Here is a 23759-nt window from a genome sequence, read left to right on the forward strand (position 1 = left end):
TTGGCGCCAAGAATATTTAATAAATTACCTAATCGCATTCGCTACGTCAATTCTTTAACTAAATTCAGCTCTAAATTAAGACAGTGGTTGTTGGAAATTGAAAATATAGACGAAATATTATTTGAGATAATACAGTAAAAGTTTTTTGTTTTTAAAGATTATAGCAGATAAAAAATGTAAAATCTTCTGATATGGATATACGTTATTTTTTGTTTATATATTATTTAAACTTATAAAATATAAAGGTTTGCATATTAATATTTATGTACATAAAATCAAGTTTTAAGGTTGATTTTTGTTTTGTTGTAGGTTAAAACATAGAAGAAGAGTTTTGTTTATTCATCAAACTAGATATTTTTGTTTAATGGTTTATAATATTTGTATGGCTTTAAAGAAAGACAAATTATTAATTGAAAGTGTATTTTTTTTATGAGTAGACTTTGTTGGTTTTTGGAGAAATTATTTTTCATTCTATATGTAATTTGAAAATTAGATCAGCCATTGTAAAATAAATTCAGTAAGACCTCCAATCAGGCTGTGCCTTGGAGGAGTCTATTTCATCATAATTATATTATATTATGCATTGTACTTGAAATATATTAATTTTATAGGATCTGCTTGGCATTGTTTTAATTTTATTGTTATGTATGTTATGTATTGTATTGTGCCAGTGTACAATGTTCAGCATGATTTGTAACATATTTGTTGTTTTGAGAAATAAATTTATTATTATTATTATTATTATTATTAAAAAAAAGAAGTAAGCCACATGACTAGTACATTGTAACTAGTACGCTAATTTATGTGCCGTTTTATCTTTAATTCCAATTTCAATAAAATTAATGTTTTAATTTACAAACAAAAAACTATATAAATTGCAGTATATGTAACTTTATCAATCTATTAAAATAAATATTTAATATATAAATGTTGTAAAGAATCGAGATTAATTGTTTCAAAAGTAAACTCACAATATTCTATACATTGTACAGGCTGAGGCTGACACAACCCATTCACTGTGTATAGCGGCTGAACCAAGAAATAGACCTTCTTCATTTGAACGAAAATCATCATATTCGACCCCTAACAATTCGGGAAAATAGTTTTTAACGCCTATAAAATTTTAACACGCAAAAATACCCCAAAATGGCACTTTCAGTGATAACTTTTCACATGTTTTTTTTTTTTATTTCACTACTTGTATAGAGAATGGTCTAAAATGTCAAAATGTTACAATGTTTTATACTTTTACCTTCATAAAAACTTAAGCAAATCCAAATTTGTATCTTATGTTACTAACTAAACATTCTTCTAAAAATATGTTTACTTTTTCAGCACGGTTCCAATTTTTTTAATACGAGTTCAAATTTAGGATATTTCACACTCGTAAAACCTAAAATATCAATTACTTGCCAAATTTATTGTTGAATGTTACGTGCACGATGGGAAGCCAGCCCACTAATCTGAAGCGGTAGATAAACTCTGGGTGATGAAATGGCTCAAAAATTGATTGGGAGAGGTGGACCAGTGAACTACCCACCAGAACGTGCATGGACTACTACTGCTTGTGGGGAGGTTAAAAGACTTGGTTTATAAATCAAGACCCACATTCAAGAGGACAATATGCAACGAATAAGGGATACTTTTTAATAAATAAACGAGGAAGAGGTCTTAGAGATGTTTATATGACATGTATGTAACTTTTCCATAGTAAAACTCCATTTGGAAAAAAAACAGATTACAGTTCTAACATCTGTAATTAGGTAATCTGGAAAACATAATTGTTGGACCAATATAATTAGAAGCTAGATAAATGCAGGAATCATAATTTCTTAAATTACAGTAGGTATCTAATGATTTACTGTTTCGCTTCCTATAAAAAATTCATTTCTTGAATTACCTGATTTGATTAGTGCGTTGCAGTTTTAAAACACAGCTGTTTAATAACGCTCATTGTTGAAAACATCTGTTTGATTAAAGAATATTGTTTGTGCTATAAAAACATAACTTAAGCCGCTACATAATAGTTTTACTGACAATAAAGTTCCAGAAATGGATTTTTATGTTGAACAAAAAGTGAAGTGTTATGCGTGGGCTGTTGCTTTTGGTAACATTACGGAATCAATTAGACAATTTCAAGTTGTCTACCCAGGAGTTGAACCACCTAACAATCCAACTTATAACTAAGTGGAAAAATCTTTTGTTAGAAACTGGAAGTGTCGTAAAAAGTACTCTAGAGAATCAAATAAGGAAAGAGAAATACCAATATGCACATCAATGCTCCGCTTTCCAGGTAAAACGAAATCACTAAAGAAGGTTGAACTTGAAACTGATGTTCCAAAGTCTTCAGTACAGAGAATAATTAAGTAAAACAATATTTAATTTTATAAAAGTCACCTAGTCCGGATCATCTTCTTGAGGATGATCCGGACAGGAGAGTAGAATTTTGTTCTCGTATCATTGAGTTTCATGAGCTAGAACCTAATTGGCATACTCAAATTGTTTTTTTCAGACGAGTTCATTTTTACTGCAATAGTGCTGTAAATAGGCAAATTGTAATTATTACAACAACGGTAATCCACACATTCTTGAACAGACTCTACTCAAATCAAAAGGAATTACTGTTAGTGCAGCTGTCGGGGTGCTATCGTACTACATTGCAGACAGTATAATGACTGGGAATAGGTATGAAAAGGTTTGAAACGAACAAGTCGTTCCTAATTTTACAGTTCCAGAAATGGATCAAGCAATTCCTTCCAACACGGTGGTGCTCCTCCTCTTTATTGCGCAAATCTTGTCAAGCGATTACTAAATGACAACCATGGCCGTTGGATTGGTCGTGGAAGTGATTTTTCTCATTGGCCAACCCCAATCCCCAGATTTAACTGTGTGTAATTTCTTTCTATGGGGTTACTTAAAGGAACAAGTTTATACTCTTATCTTCAATAATAATGAGGAATTCAAACAATCAATCGAAGAGGAACTTCTCCGAATACAGCAAAATGGCTGTAACTTACGATTCATTTTTAAGCGCTGTTATCAGTGTGTCATTGTGGATGGATTACAGTTAGAATAATTGTAGAATGAAATTGTAGGTTTTTAATAGGTGTCTGGCTCTAATTAAAGAGCTAAAGTGTAATATTATTACACAATGAATTAACTACTCAAAAATTTCGTGGATTACGATGTATTTGAGAGTACAGAAATAAAAGCAAATAAGCTGACCGGAGTTTAGTAGTAGGAAATTATTTGGTAGGGAGACTGAGGGAGAAAATAACTCAGGGGCCTGGATTGCTGATTGTTACGTCAATGGTGTGTGCCTCAGCACGCCTCATCAGCAGCTGACGACTCTCTGCACCCTCCCACCCTAACTGTCCGAGTGAAACTTAACCACTTGTTTAGCAACTACGGGTTACAACGTTATGCTTTCCATAAAAACTCGAAACATCTAGATAAAAGATTCAAGAAGAAAATCATGGGTTATAAAAGGTTAAATTTCCAACAGTGAATGTCAGTATTTAGGCCCAGAAACTGTAATTATGACTTGCAACTATGGGTCCAAATATTCACAATATGCTCACTTATATTTAAATAACAAAATATTTATTTTATTTGAACCTTAAAAAAAACGTTGTATGACCAAAATAAATTACTACACTTGTTTTGCAAATCTCAGAAATTTATTTTGTTATCAGCCTTGGAGATTCCTACGTGTGCAATATCATCATTTTAGTTTTGAATTAAACCCGCTTCAGAAATAATTCTCGGCTTCGATGTTGAGAGAAATGTGAAATTCTACATTATTAAATATGAATAAACGAAATTACATTCCGTGCCAAATATTATTTTTAGAAATGAAAGTCAATGAGTAATTTTATTGTTTATTACTGTTTAACTAATGAGCCCACTTATTGTAAAACGAGTTCAGTATTATGTCGAAACAGTATTTCAAAGTTTTGTCGGTGATGAGGTGGATTAAGAAACAGTTTGTTTTGGATCAAAATGTCGTTAACAGAAAGCAGGAAAAGTTTTTTAAGATTGCTTTCAAGACAAAATACATGTTTTCAACTAAGGCAAAGGCCACATGTTACTGCCTCATCAGAGGTAATGTTTTCTGGTGCCTGATTTTTGAGTATTTTCAGTTCTTTGATATTGGCACCGACTACTACCAAACAATGAGTACGCAAAACAAGATTACTTGAATGTTGCCGTGCTTCTAAAATCCGCTCACCTTATTTAGACTGACAAGGTTTTTTAATAGTGGCCTTCAGCCTAATAATATTTTATACAACATAGTGGCCTTTATGGTGGCTTTATACAAATTTATTACGACTTAGAAGTAGTTCTATACTAATGAAAAATACCATAAGCCACTTGTGAAAGAAATGAAGATAATGAAGTCGTGGCTGGAATTGAAATATCCAGAAATAGCTGATTAACTACATTCTATTTTCGTAATCTCACATTGGAGATTTTAAATGTTTATTGATCAACTGGTGTTCTAAAAGACCACCATATTGTATTTACATGGCGAAACAAATTGACCATGAGAGATAAATATGTTATGCAAGGTTAAATAGTCCACAACGTAACGTCTCTAATTGATTTACTTTCTTATCTACTTGAGTAATTTCTTATTTTACTTGTAATGCTGTCACAATAATTATCACTAATCAAGCCCTTGTACAGATAAATTAAATTACGGCAGGAAGATTCGGTCGGCTTGTTTCCTTGTATTGTTTCGTCATTAGTCATAACAGTTTTTCAATGGCTAATTATTGTTAAATAAAAGTTAGTTTGAATCATATAAAACATTATATACTGGACGTTTTATTCACTTATTTACTTTTTACTTTTATATTTAACATTTTAAAGTTTAACAACAGACTGGTTGATCGTACGATATCACAACTATATTATTATTAGTAATTTTTATACCCGGGGTATGGTAAAGAATTGTATAGCATGGTTTTGCCTAGATTTAAAGGTAGCAATAAGCCGCTTTATTTTGTGGAAAGGGAGAAGAAAGTATTCAAGAACGTGATACAATCTACACTTGGCTGGCAAAACTCATATGACAATTTTACATATTGTCTGACTCTGTTACAAGGAAGCCTGGCATTTCTCCTAGGTGCCAGCGAATTCAGCATCTTCCTGTTTGTCGCCAAGTGCTTTCAAATCAAATAGCATATACATTGTTTGTAGAATTTTAATATAAAGGCACCTGTTACGTCAATTTTATTGTTGATTGAGCGATGTCTCCCTCGTAAACCGATTAGAAAAGTCGGTTTTTGTTTCTTTTCCCGTGTGACTAAACAATAAAATGATCGGATTGACTTAAAATTTAAGAAGTTTACACGAATGTTCTTGTTTCCAAAAGGAAAATATAAATGTATTTTTAGTTCCAAGAAATTTTTTTAACGTGTGCCTTAAAATGGATACGAATTTACAAAATCTGTAAAAAAGTTTTAATTTCCACACACCTACATTAATATTTCAATATCAATATTTAAAATGTAATATCCAATGCGATGCGCAGCGGCAATAAAAATAAAATGTTATACAACGTCAATTTTTCATTGGGTGCTGAATAATACTATTTAGAAGTTTAAAAAACATTTTGCCGCCAAGAGCAAATGTACTTGGAAAAGTAATAACACTATGTTAGTTAGTTAAGTATGTTAGAGGGATAGTCAGGTTATTAAAACGCTAATATTAAATGTTTAGTGTTTACATATGTTACGTTTTCATGATAATATCAATATAAAACAGTTTCGAAACATAAACGTATATCTTAGATTCTAAATACATGTTGCGAATTGGGGCCAATGTACGAGGCTGGTAACGGAAGGGCCACAATTCAGCCCTACCATCCCCAGCAGAGTAAATAGACTCCGAAGGTGGCGAAAGTGAATAACACTCGTCTGATGTTAAACATTTGCGTTACATTAATGCAAACTGTTTTCATTTGCCTCAGGAATCGTACAAACTTTTGAGGGGATGTTGAATTTATCACCCACATTAAACTGTTTTCAGTGCCATTGAAAAATATTGAAAATACGGTTTTAATCTTGCAATGAGTAATTTTTACTTATATTTGCAGGGTTAACATGGGAAATATTTAATTATTACTAAAATAACCATATTACCTTTTTGTATGATTCTATCATTATGCCATAGTATACGTACTATTATGTGTTTCCACAAAACACACCTAACAGGTTTTAATTAAAGAGGTACACATCTTATAATGAATCAAAAACATTTTGTAAGCATATCAATTACAACGATTCATTTGTATTGCATATTTCTAATGCTTTTTTACGGGCGTTATATCAAAATCTCTTGAAGTATAAAAATCACGTACACCCATTGTTGGCATTCAAATAGTTTTTCTCGTTTCAGTTTAATGTACATAAAAATTACCGGCAACTTTAATACTTAACAGTTTAAAAGATTATCAAGAGTAAAATATATCTTTAAAATTCAAATTTTACAAGAAATCTCCCTAAAAGCACAATTAAAAGACACAGGGAGAGATTTACCTTAATTACACCTAAATTCACTAGTTCGCAGGGACAGCATAAATGGCAGGTATTTTCGCCTTTGAAATTACATTACACAAAGAACTACTGTATGAAGAATTTGAATTGATTTTCAGGACACTGTTTATAATGTAACAAAAACTATATAGTTATTTAAATGTATTTCCTTAGTTTTATGTCAGTTATGCAAGTAAATTCAAATCTGAAAGTGCTTTTACCACTCTAACCACGTGAATTTTTATATAAGAAACTGAAATTCCTGTTTTGTTATTTTATTCAAAACTCCTATTTTCAGTATTAACATATAACTCTAAAAAGAATTGCTGCAAAAAATAGTTTTCACGTATAAAAGCCATTAAAGCACAGAGTTTAATGCACATCACCCAAGTGTGTCTATGATAGCAGACAACGACAAAATTCAATTAACTATATGAATTTAACGCGTTTTTCTAAAAATTCAACAATATTACACAATTCTATATAAAATAAATATTTTTTAAATTACAATATAATATATTGCAATTTTATATAATATATCGTTATTTGATTCTAATATTTAATTGGAATATTTAATTTTAAATGCTCTAAAGAAAAGTCTAATTTTCTTACAAAATTAATGATGAGGCGTGAGGAGTATCTATTTAATATATACCTTTTAAAGTTCCTTTGTTGAGGGGTTGCAAAAATATAAATCGATGTAACAAAAAAACCTTTACAACTATAAGCAAATACATTTTCATTAATTTAATGACATTATATTCCAGTGTTATATCTTTTTCAGTATTTTTTTATATACGTAATAGTAAAAACAACTACAGTGTAGTGTCGAACCCATAAAAATTACCAATAATAGTATGAGTTTTAAATACATGCAATAACCGAAATTGCTACTTCAGGTATATTGACTCTTCTCCTTATGTACGATAGGGATAAACCCATTGTGATGACGAAGGGCATTCGCAAACACATTTCCGGATCTAACGTCTGACTGAGAGGCAAATACTCCAAGAGATTGTCAGGTATAAATGGGTTCCATTATAGCTTCCCTGCCATGCCCTCTGGAGACCTATCTTTTCAGAAATGGTGAATCTGTTGTCAGGTAGCTTTTGATTTATTCACAATCCGCAATACTATTTATACGAAAATTAGTAATTCAATTATAGATTGAATTGACTACCGTACGGCTCCCTCATTGTTTAATGGCTCAACAAAATTAAAGGTACGTAATTACGGCACGTAGGAGTTATTCTTCATCTCTTCAAGGGATGTGCCCTGGAGAAATTCACGGAAATCCTAAATGCGAGGGAAATTTAAACTGTACCTAGATTTTATGAAATTTAAGATATAAGAACATTGATATAAAAATTCAAAATGTTTATGGCTAAAACAGATTAAAATTTTTAGGTTACCTCAGTGAATAGTTCTATTATTTTTTTCGTAAATATAATTATCACAGATTGCATTTAAATAATGCTTTTGTGATTGTAAATGCCAAATACAAATTCTGTGACTGTTTATATATGCGGTATATATTTTGAGTCACACCTGTGAGAAAAGATATCATGGTTTTATCACGTGGGGTTCGTAGACTAGTTTGCACTCTTCCATAATGAGCCTTCAAAAATCTGTATAGTATAGGTGGTTAATTAAATTATTTAATTCTTATGGTAAACTAACTAGGTGGCTACACTTTCTAAACATTTTAAAACACACATAGATGATTCCGTATGTAAAATAAATAATAAATAAGCCGGTGCACATGAAAATGAAGTGATATAAGTTAGATAGTTATGAAAGTAAAAATGTTATAGAGAACTCTTTTATAAAATAATGGAATTTTTTAATATACTACAATTTGTTTACAAATGATTGTAACGAACCAAGCTTTACTATTTGCAAGTAAGCTACTGTATTTGGAAGGTAAAATATTAAGCACCTTTATAAACAGCAGTGGTTAGCCGTTAAATGAAATAGGTTTATTTGACGAAGCTTTCTATATGTGTTTATTAGGATCTCATTATGTTTAATGTGTTTTAAATGACTACTGTAAAATGAATTAAATTATTTAATATCCTGCGTTAAACATTATAAATTCTAAGTTTTTGTCACAATTAAAGTAGTTTGATTTTATTCCAATTTCTCATAAACAATGCATATTAGAAATTGATTGATTGGTTGCCAGTCTTCAAGATTCCATTCATTCTTTAAGATTCCATGTGGAAATAAACAGTCAGTCTTACGAAACAAGCTGTTCTTAAGTTATATTTTTAAATTACTTTTATAAATTTAACTATCCAAAATGTTCTAAATACCTCTATTCTAAAATCAATAAGCCATTTAATTTTTTTATGGTCATGATTGTTTTAAACATTAATGAAATATAAATAAGTGACATCCTGCATACGTCATTGATAGTTTTATAAGCTGCGAACTATGAAATTCAAATTTGTATAGCTTGGTCAATGGTGATTTATTTAACATAATTTTTTACAAAGGTAACATATTTAACTATGAGGCGTATAACTTATACGTCACTGATTTCAGTAATAACAGTAAACTTAATGATCAGATTCCATTTATTCTTAATTTATTGGCTGTTACTTTTTATCAAGGGTTAACAGTTGGACATTTGCCATTGTTCAGTAGTACAAAAAATAAGTAAAACAAAGAAAACTGTAATATGATCTCTTACTAGGTTATTAAATAACCTAACACACAACTATAAACTAGGCTAAACATGCAGTATACTAGGAAAGTGCATACCGTAGTATACATAATTCTGCTGAATACATTTGATTAAAAACACGGCCGTAAAAAATATCTGCATTAAATTCCAGCTTCTTCTTAAATCAAATTCCTTGGCATCCACTTTACCACTTTACTTACAAGCAACCCCCTATTATAACTATTATAGCATGTTTAATATGAAATAAGAAACTAAATCTTCACTTTCATTTATCTTATACTAGAATAATCAAAAGCACCTATTATTTTAAACTCAATGGTGCTCTGTACCTTATATAGTATATTACTGGTGCTACAGAATATATTAAACGTACTTGCACAACCAGCTTTGAGCAAAACGTATTTCTGCCTCTTTGTGTCACTCAACTGTGGGTAACAACTAGATATACAGTTTATAGTCGAATGAGTTTAGCTGCGATATTCTCAGACACTTTGACCATTTTAAAATAAGTTCATTACACGTCTATATATCTTTAATGCTATTTTATTAAACCCAATTTTGTTTAGTTAACTGTATTCGCGTATCTAAAGCGTGCAATTCGAAACAAATCTTACTGATTATTTACAACAAAATTATTTTTTTTATTCATCTGTTAAGTCTTTAATGAAAAAACATCATTAGTGTTATATTGTTAATGTACTGTTAAAACAGAATGCAGTATATACAGTATGCATTTGTGAAAACACAAATATAAGCAGGTAAGTTATTTTTTTGTGGATTATTTTGTGCATGAATAAGAATTTGTATTAGAGTTTATTTTCATATTGTAAAAATGGAAAACAGTGTTTAAATTTGGAAAATAACATTCTTTTGTTTGGTGAAATTGACAGAATAGAGAAATAATGTCAAAATGTTTTTGAGCTACTTTTTACAAAGATTGAAGGGATTTTGGTCTGGACAGTTTTCAAGAAATGGTCTAAGCTGGCAATGGTAGTTGAGTGCTTTGTAGTGAGAAGAGGAAATACCCAAGGGATTAACAGCTTTTTTTAAACATTCATAACTGTATATATGAGAAAAATATGAGTATAACCACCTAGCATTATTTTTGTTATTCCGTTAATACTCCTGCTTTGCTCATATGTGTCTTATAGTGTTATGAATTCGAAAGTAGCTTTGTTTGTTTATTTTACTTTCACGCATAAAATATTCTGATTCTATACACGTTTATTTATATTGCTTCTCGGGAGAAAATAACAAACAATTTTTCGTTGGAGATATAATTAATTTCAACTAGAAGGGCAAAATCTGAAATAATCTCTTGTCCTCTTAATCATAAACACTGAAAAAATAGTGATCTGATGCATGATATATGACTAATTCCATTAAAAAATATCGTATTACATCAGTGCTTTCACTAATAAAAATGTGAAATTTGACTTTGATCTAAAATAGTTCAGTGTTACTGAAATCGTGGGAGCTATTCCAATAAATACTCGGAATGTTGCATATAGATTGCGGGTTAATATGCCAGTATTTATATAAACATGATAGCCTCAGTACAATATATCTAGGGGTTTCAATTGGATATGATAGATGGGATATCACTAAGATTTGCGATATATAAAACTTTGTAAAATATTAGTTGAAGAGTTAACGGACCAATACCAATTATACAGGCTTATAGAGTCAAGTATCGGCATTAATGGGCACATATAAATTTAGGATAAAGTACATAGTTTAGAGTGAATGTTATGCTAGTGGGTACATTTAACTGATTAGTTAGTTTACAGCCCAGTGTTCAACGGGAACTAAAGAGTTCTGTATTTGTAGTCTTAAAACCCACGGTCCAGCTCATAAACTGCTATTAATAAATTTAAACTGTCAATACATAAAGAAAGTGCCTCTAACAGAAGGTTATCAGTAACTAAAGATTTTAATTTAAAGATACTAAATGTATGCTTTGATTTGATAGTCCACAAACCGATAGTGCGAGGTTGCATTCCTGTTAAAAAGTTTTAATTATAAAAATCAATCCCTTTATTACAAAAGGGGACCTTAATTGGCTGTATGGCATCAATGGAATTGTTGAGAACTTGACAAAGGAAGTGTAGTTGATTCCAATACACTCTATCATAAAAATCCCCAAACATTCAACCCCAATTTTAGCCAGATTACAGGATTAAGCACTCAGTAAACAAATTTCATACACGAATTAAAAACTCGTTTATTTATTTTAGGTTATTTTCTAACGTGAAATAGGACAATTTCAATCATTATAACTTGTAAGAGTTATAACATATGCTTATAGATGTTACGGTAAGGTGTGGTAAAGAGCGATTTCTCAAAGGCACACACAATAAAATAAATAAGGGTGATGTTTACTACGTTTAACTTTCCACGCCACTAGACTCCTACCCATAAAGCAAGAGTTAAGGTGCCATAACAGCTGCGCTCACTGGACTAGCGTGCCTTAACTTTATATCAGTAGTCATATTGTGCTGTGCTATATTCCCCTGACACCATGAGATTTTCTACTCCGTCAATTTCAGCTCTTTTGAAATGGCATCCTTGTTTTTCAATGTCTTTTGACATACACAGTTATTAAAAGCAGAACCCAAATTTTAAGGTGAATCTGAAAATGTTAAAATAAAGGAAAATTATAAGAAAGAAAAATATTGTTCTCAACTGTCCAGTACTAAGAAGTTTACAGACAATGAATATCGAAAAATTTTATATTGTAAATGCAATACCTATAATTCGTTAGACAAGTACAACTTAAATAAGTTTTGTATTGGCTTTTCCATTTTAATCGTTAAATATATTTAAAAATGGACGAAAAACACAATAACAATTAAAGTATAATTCAAAAATATAAATGTTTTGGGCCAACTTAATTTATTTAATTAGTAATAATAGATTTCCTTACCGTAAACTGTATAATAACGGTATGCAGAAAGGTGTGACCACAGTTTTACCTAATAAATACTTATAAAAAATCACCACGAAACAAAAGTATACTTTTTCGAATATTAATGTACCCATCGTTCTATAAAAAAGTGTCTCTAACGGTTAACAATCTTAAATATCATCACAAAAACTACACGCCGATTAAAATAAAAGAAATGGATATTTTTTTATCCAGGAGCGCAAGCCATATAACTATCGGCGGTTGAAGTCTCGGGATATAAAATAAAATAAAATGCCATTTAAATTACTATATTGTTAATTAAAGTAAACATAAATCATTATAGGCCTCGACTAGGGCATAAGCAGGGGCCGGCAAGAACCTAATTACTGTTACGATTTGTAAGTAATAAGCGTAATAAGTCATAATACCTACTGCCTCTTCCATACCAGAACATTTACTTTTAACACATAAAACTGCGAAAAAGGTATTATTTATGTGTGGTAATAATACAATTATTTATTAACTTACAAGTTTGTTGTAACAACGACTTGCAGGAACATGAGATATTGCAGTTTAAAAAAATTGTGTATTGGTTACGTAAAAAATATGTTTATGTCACGCATAACTAGGTGATAACAAAAGACGCAACCTAAGAGAGGTGTTGTTTATAGCCTACGCCATAGTGTAATTGACAGCCTTTGATGATTGGCAGTACGTAATTGTAGAACACAGTATTTCACACTATTGTTATATATATTCATCACTCGAATAGTTATTCATTCATAAGCTTGCCAAACAATCATAAGAATTTTACAGATAGGTTTTGTTGATAATCATTTGTCTGGATCAGGATCCTAATCCCAAACTGTGAAAAAATTAAAATTAATCACATGTGAAATAAAGTTTATATTATTTACTGATATAATTGGAGAAATTTGTATGTATATATGGTTATGAATTGTACAAAATATTATTAATATGGAAAATGTTTAAATAAATACACAGGTAAAAAATAAAATTGTTTTCCTAAGGCTTTTATTAAGTATCGGTCAAGATAAAGATAACGTCATTTGAGCCCGAAACGTCACCCACCAGCCCAGCCCTTTCTTTCCCTAATTTTTAAACTACATTATCTGTAAAATCACGTAAAATACAGCACCAATACATTCTCCGAGTATTGGTGCTGTAATTGATCCCTTGATTGCGTAATAAATTTTACCATGAAATAACGATTTCCTACTATATATAATGACGACGCATTGACGTCGATTACACATGTTGATTTATTTATTCCTAAGTTTTAGAGAATATTACGGTTTGTAAACTAAATTATCGCCTTATTTATATATATTATTTTAGAGTTTTGGGGGGAGGGGTCGTTAACCATCAAAACCTCCTACTGTCGCTGCGCCACTGTTTTAATCCAACAAAAGGGATTCTTAAAGTTATTTCAAGTTAAAAACAGATATTTTAAAAATTCAAGAAAAAAAATTAAATTAATTTAGTCAGCTAAACAAGGAATTTGAGAATTAAAGAGTAATAAATACTAATTTTAACAATATTTCTTTTGATCCTAATTTCTTATCTTCTTATTTTTATACTTTATAAAAAAAAAAAACAATAACATACTCAAGAATATACTCGTATAACAATATAAACAACACACCTAAAACCCTCGAAAGCAAAAAAAAAAAAAAACGACTTAAAATTGTATTATGTTGGTAATATTAAACAATTTTAACTATATTTAACACACTTTACTTTTCGTATCACTACTTTTCGAAAAATAGGTGCTCTATTTTTGGGGGCAATGGGCTTTTGGAGTGTACATGTGACCATTCCTACATTATTGGGACAGTGAGCATAAAAGTAGTCTGATAAAAATGTACAAGACTACAATTAAACAATTACATTTTATTAAAGTTTGTATGTGCAATGTTCTGGTGTACTTGTTTTGTGCTAAGCAATAAAAACCTTTTTGGCACGTTTTTTGTAGTCTTAGATTTAGTTTTAAATCAGTTATTTCTTATTTTACTTTAAATATGCAAACCCAAGAAGAAAAGAGAATGACATCTAATGATGAATTTACACAATTTGGTAGTGCTTTCGGCAATGGTTATTCTTCATTTGCGTGTCACTTGATGCAATCAAATGATTTAGGCCGCCAAGTCTTAATCCTTCTAGCATTCTTTTTTCCCGATTTAAGATGCTCGTAATAACTTATAGATTATGGCCTCAATGTTTTTGCAACATCTTAAACCAGATCTCATGTATGCGATGTTAAAACTCATAGTAAACATATTCAATTTGTTATTCAAGTATCTTTAGTCGGAAAGGGTTTAAATACAGTTTTTCCGAAGACACATGAGCGTTCAAGGTGTCATGTATTACATAATTCAAAATAAAATGTCTATTAATTGACGCTTTGTCAAGCATCTCGTTGTCAGCATCACGGTGGTAGAATGCACTATATTGCGTTCATTTCAAATTATAAAGAGAGTTTCCTATTTTTGGGCTACTGGACATATATGGGTTAACATCGTTTTAAAATGTAAAAGTAGTTTCGCTATTATTTTTGTTGTTTAATAATTTATATGTAATTCTCAATTTATTATATTAATAATCTCGGTTAAATCTGACAGTAACTTTATAGAGAGGTAATAATATGATGAACTCACCTGTAGATGAATACTGATGCGATGGCCAATACAACAACAACAGAACTGAGGACAATACTGAGTATCGCGTAGCCCGGCATTGCTGAAACAGATGGACAGATTTACCTTCAGATAATAGTTTTTTTTTTTTTTTTAAATACAATATGTAAATGACAATACAAATAATGAACTATTGACATTAAAAGATTTTGCTTCACACATAGTTGACATGGGATTACAACATTCCTTAACACTTGATTACATTCTAATTAGATCCAGGCTATGAAAATACCAAGTTATTTTTGAAATATAGAATACCAGTTGAATTTAATAAAACGTAATTCAGATTTTGCCTGTTTTACTATAGTTAAAATAGTTATTATTTAAAATATACAAAGAAAATAAGTAGCATTTTACAAGGTCGATCTTGGGGGCTACTTTGCCATCATGTAAGCGACTTCTATGTGATGTCCATGAGTAAGTTTCTCCATTTTTCATCGCTCATTATTGTTGAGAAGACTCGGCTTTCTGTAGATTCATATGAATGACGAGTACTGTGGTCTTGTTTATCTCTATGTTTTAGAGGAATGAATATTGATTTAAAAAAAAAGAGACAAAGCACACCATGCAGGAGTGGCAATGGTAATGAACGACCAGATGACGACGCATTCCCTTTTCTAGGCAGATTATACCGCACAGTTGTGAAATATGCTTTGATGTGAGCCAAAGAATCCTAGGAGAAATTACACTGTAATTTTCTACAAAACCACTGTAATTAAATATTCCTTAATGATGCTAAATAAATAATGGACAAGATAATTAAAGTACATCAAAACATTTGGAGGTTCCAATTCACGGAGCAATTATTCTGACTCAAATTCGCGTAAAAACGTATTTATTTTCGTAACTCTGATCACGAAACAGAGTGCGTGGGCTGATACACACACTGAAGACAAGATCTAAACAAGGAAGATAATCCGTAGGTGACGTCAGTTCGCTGAATCGTGTCCTGCCACACTGACGGGATTACTTAACAGCCCACACCAGAAGGATATTCCAGATCCAGTTTCAGTTCCCCTGAATGGAATTATTTCGGTGGATTACTTTTGTAAAACATCGAATGCGCAGTTGGCAAACTTCCCACGTGGAACGTACAAACTACTACGTTTCTTTCTTTGAAACGCTGTCATCTACATTGTATTCTACACAATACATAAACCATACGTTAACATTTTAAGCTTATAAATGACATGAAAATATTGTATTTCTCACAAATAAATAACTATTCCTTTACTAAAATTGTAAAAAGAGTACTATACACATTAGTCATAAGAGAGAGATAAATAAAAGCCAAATTTATGTACAAAACTTTACTAATACTCTTGCAATTGTAATTAAACATAATTAGATAATTTAATCCTGTGATATAACGATTATATGACTAACTCATTTATTTTTATTTAAGAGAAGTTGGACTCGTGTTACAAACTGCTGATCCAACTAAGTTAAAAAAAAACAAATTCTCCCACCACATGAAATTATCAGTGAAAGTATGTACTTCACTGGATCATTCCATTTATGTGGAAAATAGCCACATAAATAACTCCAGGTTTGTAACACAGCGAAATACCTTCCCGGTGTAATCCTCTTATGATTAAATCTTTTAAGATTGTTTGGAATATATGAAATGTGCCATAAAGTCACCGCGTGACAAAAAAACCAAGCCTTCGTCACCAGTTTTATAAATGCCGTTTTTATTAACTTTGCATCATCAGCCTCCAGATATTATTTGAAGTCCACAGAATTCCATGGCAACTCTATTCCTTATGTCCCAGACTGAAGTCATACTTTCTAATGCACAGGTTATATCCTGTGAGCTAAAGTAATTCTATTCTATGAGCCAATGTATTTGTTTCTTGCGTTTTGTTACTGTAAGAACTGTTATAAGAACAATTGTTATGTGATTATCACATTGTATGTGTATACTAAGCTAAATTACTTGTCGGCTGGAACCTTAAAAATTAAACTGTTTAATTAACACATCAAGACTATATAACACGTTCTTTAAATCTATTACGAAATTACTTTATCAATAAGTTATTGGGCGTTGTATGCTAGTCTACTACAACTCGATAGCATTTTTTAATGGTAACATTTTAACTGATGATCTAGATGTATTGTCAGTGTACGCTCGTTTGTTATTGAAAATGTGAGTGAACTTATTTCCACAAATGTAATTTGTACATTATCGCTTCATTTAAAATTAATGGGACCGAAGTAAACTGTAGAGCATTAATGTGTGTTAATCATATAATGCAACTGGTAAATATAATTTACTGAATAGGCATATACTTAGTTATGTTATTTAAGACAATTTAAACAATGAGAAAAAAATTACAATTACTATAGGGTGAAAAATCAAGGGATATTACAAGCTGAATATCCCATGACACTAAAATAAGATAACAAGCTGCTTCTCAGCAATAACAGATTTTCTACGAACCACATCAAAATTGTTTGTAAATTGAGAAAAAATATCAGGCATACAGTAAAGAAAACTTTTACTACATACTTTAATTTAGGCTATAAATATCACACATTCTATACACTGAATTTGAATATCCTGAACATTGCATCGAAGGAAAATGTGAAAATTTGTCAATAGATAGTTTGATCAATACACTGGAGGGATAATTCTTATGCGGTATAATTCTAATTTTGTTTGTTTTGAAAAAAGTGTGTAAATCACATCAAATATGAAAAAGGCTGATAAAATTACAATGTATAAAGTTATTAATATTCAATTTATCAAATTAAATTCTAACCAACACCATGGCCATTTGGTAACATGTTGTAGTGACATTACGGTTAGTTGTTCTGTTGATATTAAGAGCTGCCAAGCCTGGTTCCATTATGAAGTGCACTAACTATAACTTGTCTCAGTAACCATATTTTAATACATGGCTGCGTAGAAATGACTCACCATATAAGTAAATGTTCCTGACTGATTCAAATTGGGACGAGGTTTAGAGTGAATAGCAGGGAAGAAGTTTGGTTTCTTGTTGTGTGTAAATAAGAACATCCGATGATGTTCCTTACAAGACTATAACTTTTAGAACGAGTGTTATAATATAAATCGTTATTTTAATAACGATAATCGAATTTTCAGAACATAATCGAAATGGACTCCTAAGAAGCATCGTCAAAAAACTATTAAAAATATTGCCATACTTTTTAAATATATTTGGTAGATTTTCGAAAATTTTAAAGAAGAATTCCTTGAGATTAGTTTTAGAATAGAATTCACATATAGCCAGAGAACCAATCCAACATTAAAGAAGATATGATTGAAAGTTGGTCCATGAGGGTACTCGTATGATAATCACCACTATGAAGGATAAGGCGTGTGTCACGTGCTAAGAACCAGATACTATATGTATGACTATTAATATGTTTATAGGAAGTCATTTTATGTAAAAGTAAAAGTAAAGTAAAGAATGTCTTATTTTACCAGGCGAAGTTAGGGCTAAGAAGCCCTCTCTAACACTTAACCTGGGGACCAACGGCTTAAAGGTGACTTCCGAACCACCACCAATGACCGGGCAGGCGGGCCGCTTGCAAGGACAGGATCGCTCAGCGGTCACCTGTCCAAGCAGCAGCAGCCACGCTCGGCGTTGCTTGATCTGGTTATCTTGCGATAACCGCCGTACCCACTACACTGCGCCATTGGCGCATATGTAGGGTAAATGAGAAAAAGAAGAAGAATCCAAGAAGTGTTCCCTGAGGTACCCGGTTTTAAATACCAGTAAAAGACCGCAAGACTCATTATCACTGACCCAAGAGATGTTTTTGAATGTAGGTAGGGTATTGTAGTTCTTTCTATAACAGTTATCTTTCTCAGTTGTATCGTATTAAATGTTTTGAGCATTTGTCCTAGCACAGAATGTATTTAAAATCGATTTTATTTCAACAGCCATAACTGGTAATAGGAATTCTTTATCATCAAAGTAGATTATGTTAAAAGATAGAGTCCTTGTCGGCGATGAGCTTTTGCATTGAACTAGTATTAGGTGCAGTCATATGGATTTTATGTAATTGTTTACCAATAACAATGATCTTTTGATCATTTGCTACGTTCATGAAGGCTCTATATTGGAAGTTGCAGTTGCTACTTCATTCTACAAGATTCTAACATTAACACGGTTATTCGTATAAAATATATAAATTAACTGTGAATTTATAATGAAAATAAAAAATATAAAACAATATCCTTAATGTGCAAAGAATGCTATTAGAGTCATAAACAATGAAGGGCCTGGGTCCCTTGCTTTTACAATAAGTGTCGGTGTAAATCATACAACATTGCGCGATCTTTCCTTATGGGGCAGTATAAAATTCTGACGTGAAACTTTAGTCGAACTGTGTCACGTAATTAATTAATGTTACTGATTATATGAGATTAAATAACTTATATTTTAGTTATGTCAATAAAAGTGCAAACCGATGGTTATAATACACCTTGGTGAAGGTGGGCAAGTTTAAAAGTACTGGTTAACTTCGGGAAGAAGGAATAAATGGTGTTTATTCTAAAATTGTGCGGTTCTATGACATTTTCTTCCATACGATTACAAGAATTAAGCTTTTTACATGATTTTAAGAACCAAACAGATAAACAATGTTCTACTAAGATAATGTATGTATTGCAGAAAATGTAGGCTCCTTTCTTGAACATTTTCAAATAAACACTCGCTATAACTTAATTTTTGGAAATGACTAGGAAAATTCAGAAATAAAATATTTTAGTACTATACTAATACACTAATGTAGAAATTATGAAAATAATTAAAATAATACCCCTTTATAACCTTTTATTTCCTGACAAGTGGTTCTGTTATCATCATGATCACAGTAACCTCTCAAAAACTATGAACAAATAAAAATAATCACATTTGGTGATAATATGTAATAAACCATAAAGGAGATTCGCTGAATATGTTCAATGCAATGCAATGCAAGTAAACACAAACAAATCCAATATTCAAACAAATATTAAAGTTAAGAAAGTAGCCCCAAACTTAGTCTTTACCAACTATAAAGTTTACAGTTTGTTAAGAGGTTATGTTACTGTGATCATGGCATGTTTGCAGAAACATATGTCATAAAATAAAAAGTAATGCAAGGATAATATGTTGCTTATTTTATTAAATATAATACAATATAAAAACCCTATACAATGATATCAAAACTTCGATATATTAATAATATAACTGATATAAACAAGTTTCACGTAAATCGGAATATATTTACATTATACATAAACAATCAATGTGTAGATGTGAAGGCGTATCTTTATATTATTTATATTCTGTTCGATATTGCATCTATCAGGTGTTGTATATCTATACAATACAATCTCAATGTCTAGGAAATTTGTACTGTAAACATGTATGTGGTAACGTATTGTTCAGTTAAGTACAGCCACCTTACGGGCGAGTGTGAGGCGAGGGAACAATGGGTACAAGTTAATGAAGGGCCAGCTGGCTCTGAACAGTGATCTGTGTGTTTGATTATGAAACGCAGAATATAGTGGCAAGCCTAGACGTCTCCCCGAGATTGCTAACTGGGACCCGTCAACAGAATACGCTATTGTGGTTCTAGATACCATCAATATTCAATTAAATTCAATAATCGTGTTATCATCATAAATTGTACTATTATTCAAAACGTTTTTATCTGAGTTTGCTATTAAATACTGCTTTAGTACTTTATTAAATTTTACATGATTTGGGAAGGATGTGAATGTTTCTGATAGAGAATGTTAAAACTTTACACCCATCTGAAATGGTAGTGGTTATTAAGCTGTAACATGTGTTGAGAAATGCCATAGTTTTCTCCAGTTCTTGTATCATAACCATATATTTCCTTGTGTTGCAGTACAAGGAGCTCAACTTAAACGACAAAACATGCTCGGCTCAAGCACATACAGCGCAGACTATGTGAATAATAGATTATTTAGCTTCTTAAATTACTATCTACATGCATATGTAGAAGTTATATTATTGCTAATGTGAACATGTATTTTCTATATGAATAATCTTCATACGAAAATACGAATTTTCCCAAGTACAGCACAATGTAATTAAATTAAATAAGTAGAAATTAAGTCCATATTAAGCAATCGTCAATAAGGATTTCTGATGATTTTAAAGATTTTTAGCGTATATTTTTAAATATAGATTGGAGGGAAATCATTAGCAAATACTTTTAACGTGCGTACTCTAGGACATATTACCAATCTATGTGTGTACCGAGAAATAAAATAAGATTTTGTTTTAACCAATGATTTTTCAAGAATGATTTACAGACGGTGAGCATTTATTCCAAATCTTCTGGGTATTAAATACCATGTAGGTAGATTTGAAGTCTTTGGTCACCAAACAGATTTTTTCGACATTCTGAATACAAAATCCAATTTCGTGTAGGCTGTTAAATCTATCAGGGCTTTATTTAACTTCGAAACTGAGGCTGGTATCATCGGCGTATAACATTAGGGTTATAACATCGTTTAAGTATAGCAGAAATGAACGTCCAATGATTAAACCCTGTGGAATCCAATACTTGGAAAATTCTGACAAATCATGCAAAACCCTAAGATGCTAACTAGGAGTGAAGCCAATCGAGAGAAATTGCTCTAATTCTTCTCGATAGAACTTATAGAACTCCTCGACTATAGAAGTTATTAAGTAAAACTGCATTGTCTATTCGTTTCAAAATCCCTTGACATTAACAAATATACTAAGTGCTGTATCACGTAAATTCAAATCTTCAGCTACAAATTCAATTACATTATTAATTGGGCCAACTGTATACAATCCATTTCTGAAACCAAATTATTATTTTAAGTTATTTTATCCAGGAAATTAGGAAACGCATTTACAAATAAATTCTGAAAAACTGTAAAGATTTTTAAACTAGGAAAAATATCAGCCCGTTTCAGTTGACATGGATGTTCCTTCAGCAAAGGTAAATTTAGAGTTGCTATTTATATTAGTCCAAGTTTTTGTGCATTCAATTAAAAAGTAGCAATGGTTTATCGGCTAATAATTCTCTTTGCTAATATGATTCTAGCAAAACTTTAATTTTGATCGCCTTCTTATACTATCCAATGTGTTCATCTTCCTTGAAATAATAAAAATAAAACCAAATTAAACGATGAATTCCTATGTTTAGAGTAATTATTTCGATAATCAAGCATTTACGTCCGAATTCACTTCTTCAATACCCTTTGAATGCTTTCGGCTATCGAGACGGAAGTCTCCAACAACCTGAAACTGGCCGGTACAATATTTATCTCCAGTGAGAAGACGATCAGAGACTTAGAGTTAAAATAAAGTAGAATGAGTATTTTGTTATATTATATGGGATTATAATTGATGGATGTAGTTATACTTATATATAATTTATAATATTTATTAATAAATACTGTTCATTTCTATTTTTATATATCTTAAATCTGGGGTCTCGGAATGAATCAGTAGCACAATTTGTTGAACTTGAGATTTACATTTAGAATGTTAAATGCTACAAACGCAAGTCGTTTAAAAAGCGGTATTGCCAATCTTTCTTCAATAAGAGTTATTGCACCATTACAGTTTCAAGTGGCCCATATGTATGTAACAGCCCGCCCATTATTGGCCAAGAATGTTTTTTGGGTTAACCTCTCCCTACATATTTAGCCTAAATATTTCTAATAGAGAGAAGCTATATTCTTTAGCCTATCTTATCTATCCGGTCGACGATTCAACAGTACAAATAATACTGACAATACAATTTACTGACTGATGTCACAAATCAGCTGCAACCTACAGTTCGTTCCAGTTGTTCGTAAGGTTAAGATTGTAGCAGATGTAGCACGAGAGTACACTAAACGAGTCTCCAATAAGACGTACAATCTTCAAAATGTTGTTTTTTATGTCAATTAATTGTAATCCTTAAAATTATTAACTCTCTACACTGTACTAATAGTACTCTGTACACATCTCAAAAAACAGAAAAACAATCATAACATAACCTCGAATATAATTTACATATTACGTTCTATCGAATCAGAAATCGTTATTAAATACCTTGAGGAAGGCAAATAAACAAAGTCGCCTTATTTATTATCCAGGAAAGTTCATGCTATTCCCTCCTAATATGAAAAGATTTCAAGACCCCAACAATGGGCAGGAACATTATGTGTGTGTTTTATTTTGTGTACGATTCTAATAAGCTCTTAACGCTTCCTCATTATTAGATTAAAAGACAGTCGATTAGATATTAAAACATTTTACATATATAATTCAAATACAATTCACTTAAAACTGCACGAAGAAAACATATTAAGAGGACAATAAAATAATTACTTAGTATCTTGGCTCATATTGCAATTTCATATTATATTTTCATTATAATAATAAGTATAGTCTGTACCTAAGCAAAACAGCTTTTTATGAGTCCAAAAATATGTATTATCAACATAGTTATATTTAAATACACTTACATAATTATTTATATGAATTTATTAAATATTAATATCAAATACACAATTTAACTGTGAAAAAATTACTGTAACCTATTATAATTAATGTAATTTTTAATTGGTATATACACTTCTAAGATTATTGGGGATTGTACTCATTCTTCTTCTTATTATTTTTACCTTACTCAGGTCAGTGCCCATGAGGACGGGTAGAATAAGGCTGAAAAGGCGGGAAAACTTTGAATATAATATTTAATTGCACAAACATAAATAAGCTGTAACAAGCATATTGAAACATACTTACAAAATAAATTTGGGATTTATTTTAACTCCTTAATTCACTTGTTTTAAACGGTAGGCGTTTCTTCTTTGAGGAAGTAGGTTAAACGATTATTGAGATACGAAGTTTATCTTCTCGTACTATCTAGTGATTACTTGTCTC

The 23759-nt window shown here is 31.0% G+C and overlaps 1 protein-coding gene across 3 annotated transcripts in view; it reads right to left on the reverse strand.

The window, feature by feature from the left end:
* The window catches only part of LOC124372502 (atrial natriuretic peptide receptor 1), an 884633-nt gene that overhangs the window by 185824 nt on the left and 675050 nt on the right, over window positions 1–23759 (reverse strand). For all 3 annotated transcript variants that reach the window (XM_046830913.1, XM_046830916.1, XM_046830906.1), the window contains one exon: window positions 14818–14899. In XM_046830913.1, coding sequence (XP_046686869.1) covers window positions 14818–14899 — 82 coding nt within the window. The remainder of the gene's footprint in view (window positions 1–14817; window positions 14900–23759) is intronic.

The sequence above is a fragment of the Homalodisca vitripennis genome, chromosome 1 (assembly GCF_021130785.1).
Source record: "Homalodisca vitripennis isolate AUS2020 chromosome 1, UT_GWSS_2.1, whole genome shotgun sequence".
NCBI classification, from domain to species: Eukaryota; Metazoa; Arthropoda; class Insecta; order Hemiptera; family Cicadellidae; genus Homalodisca; species Homalodisca vitripennis.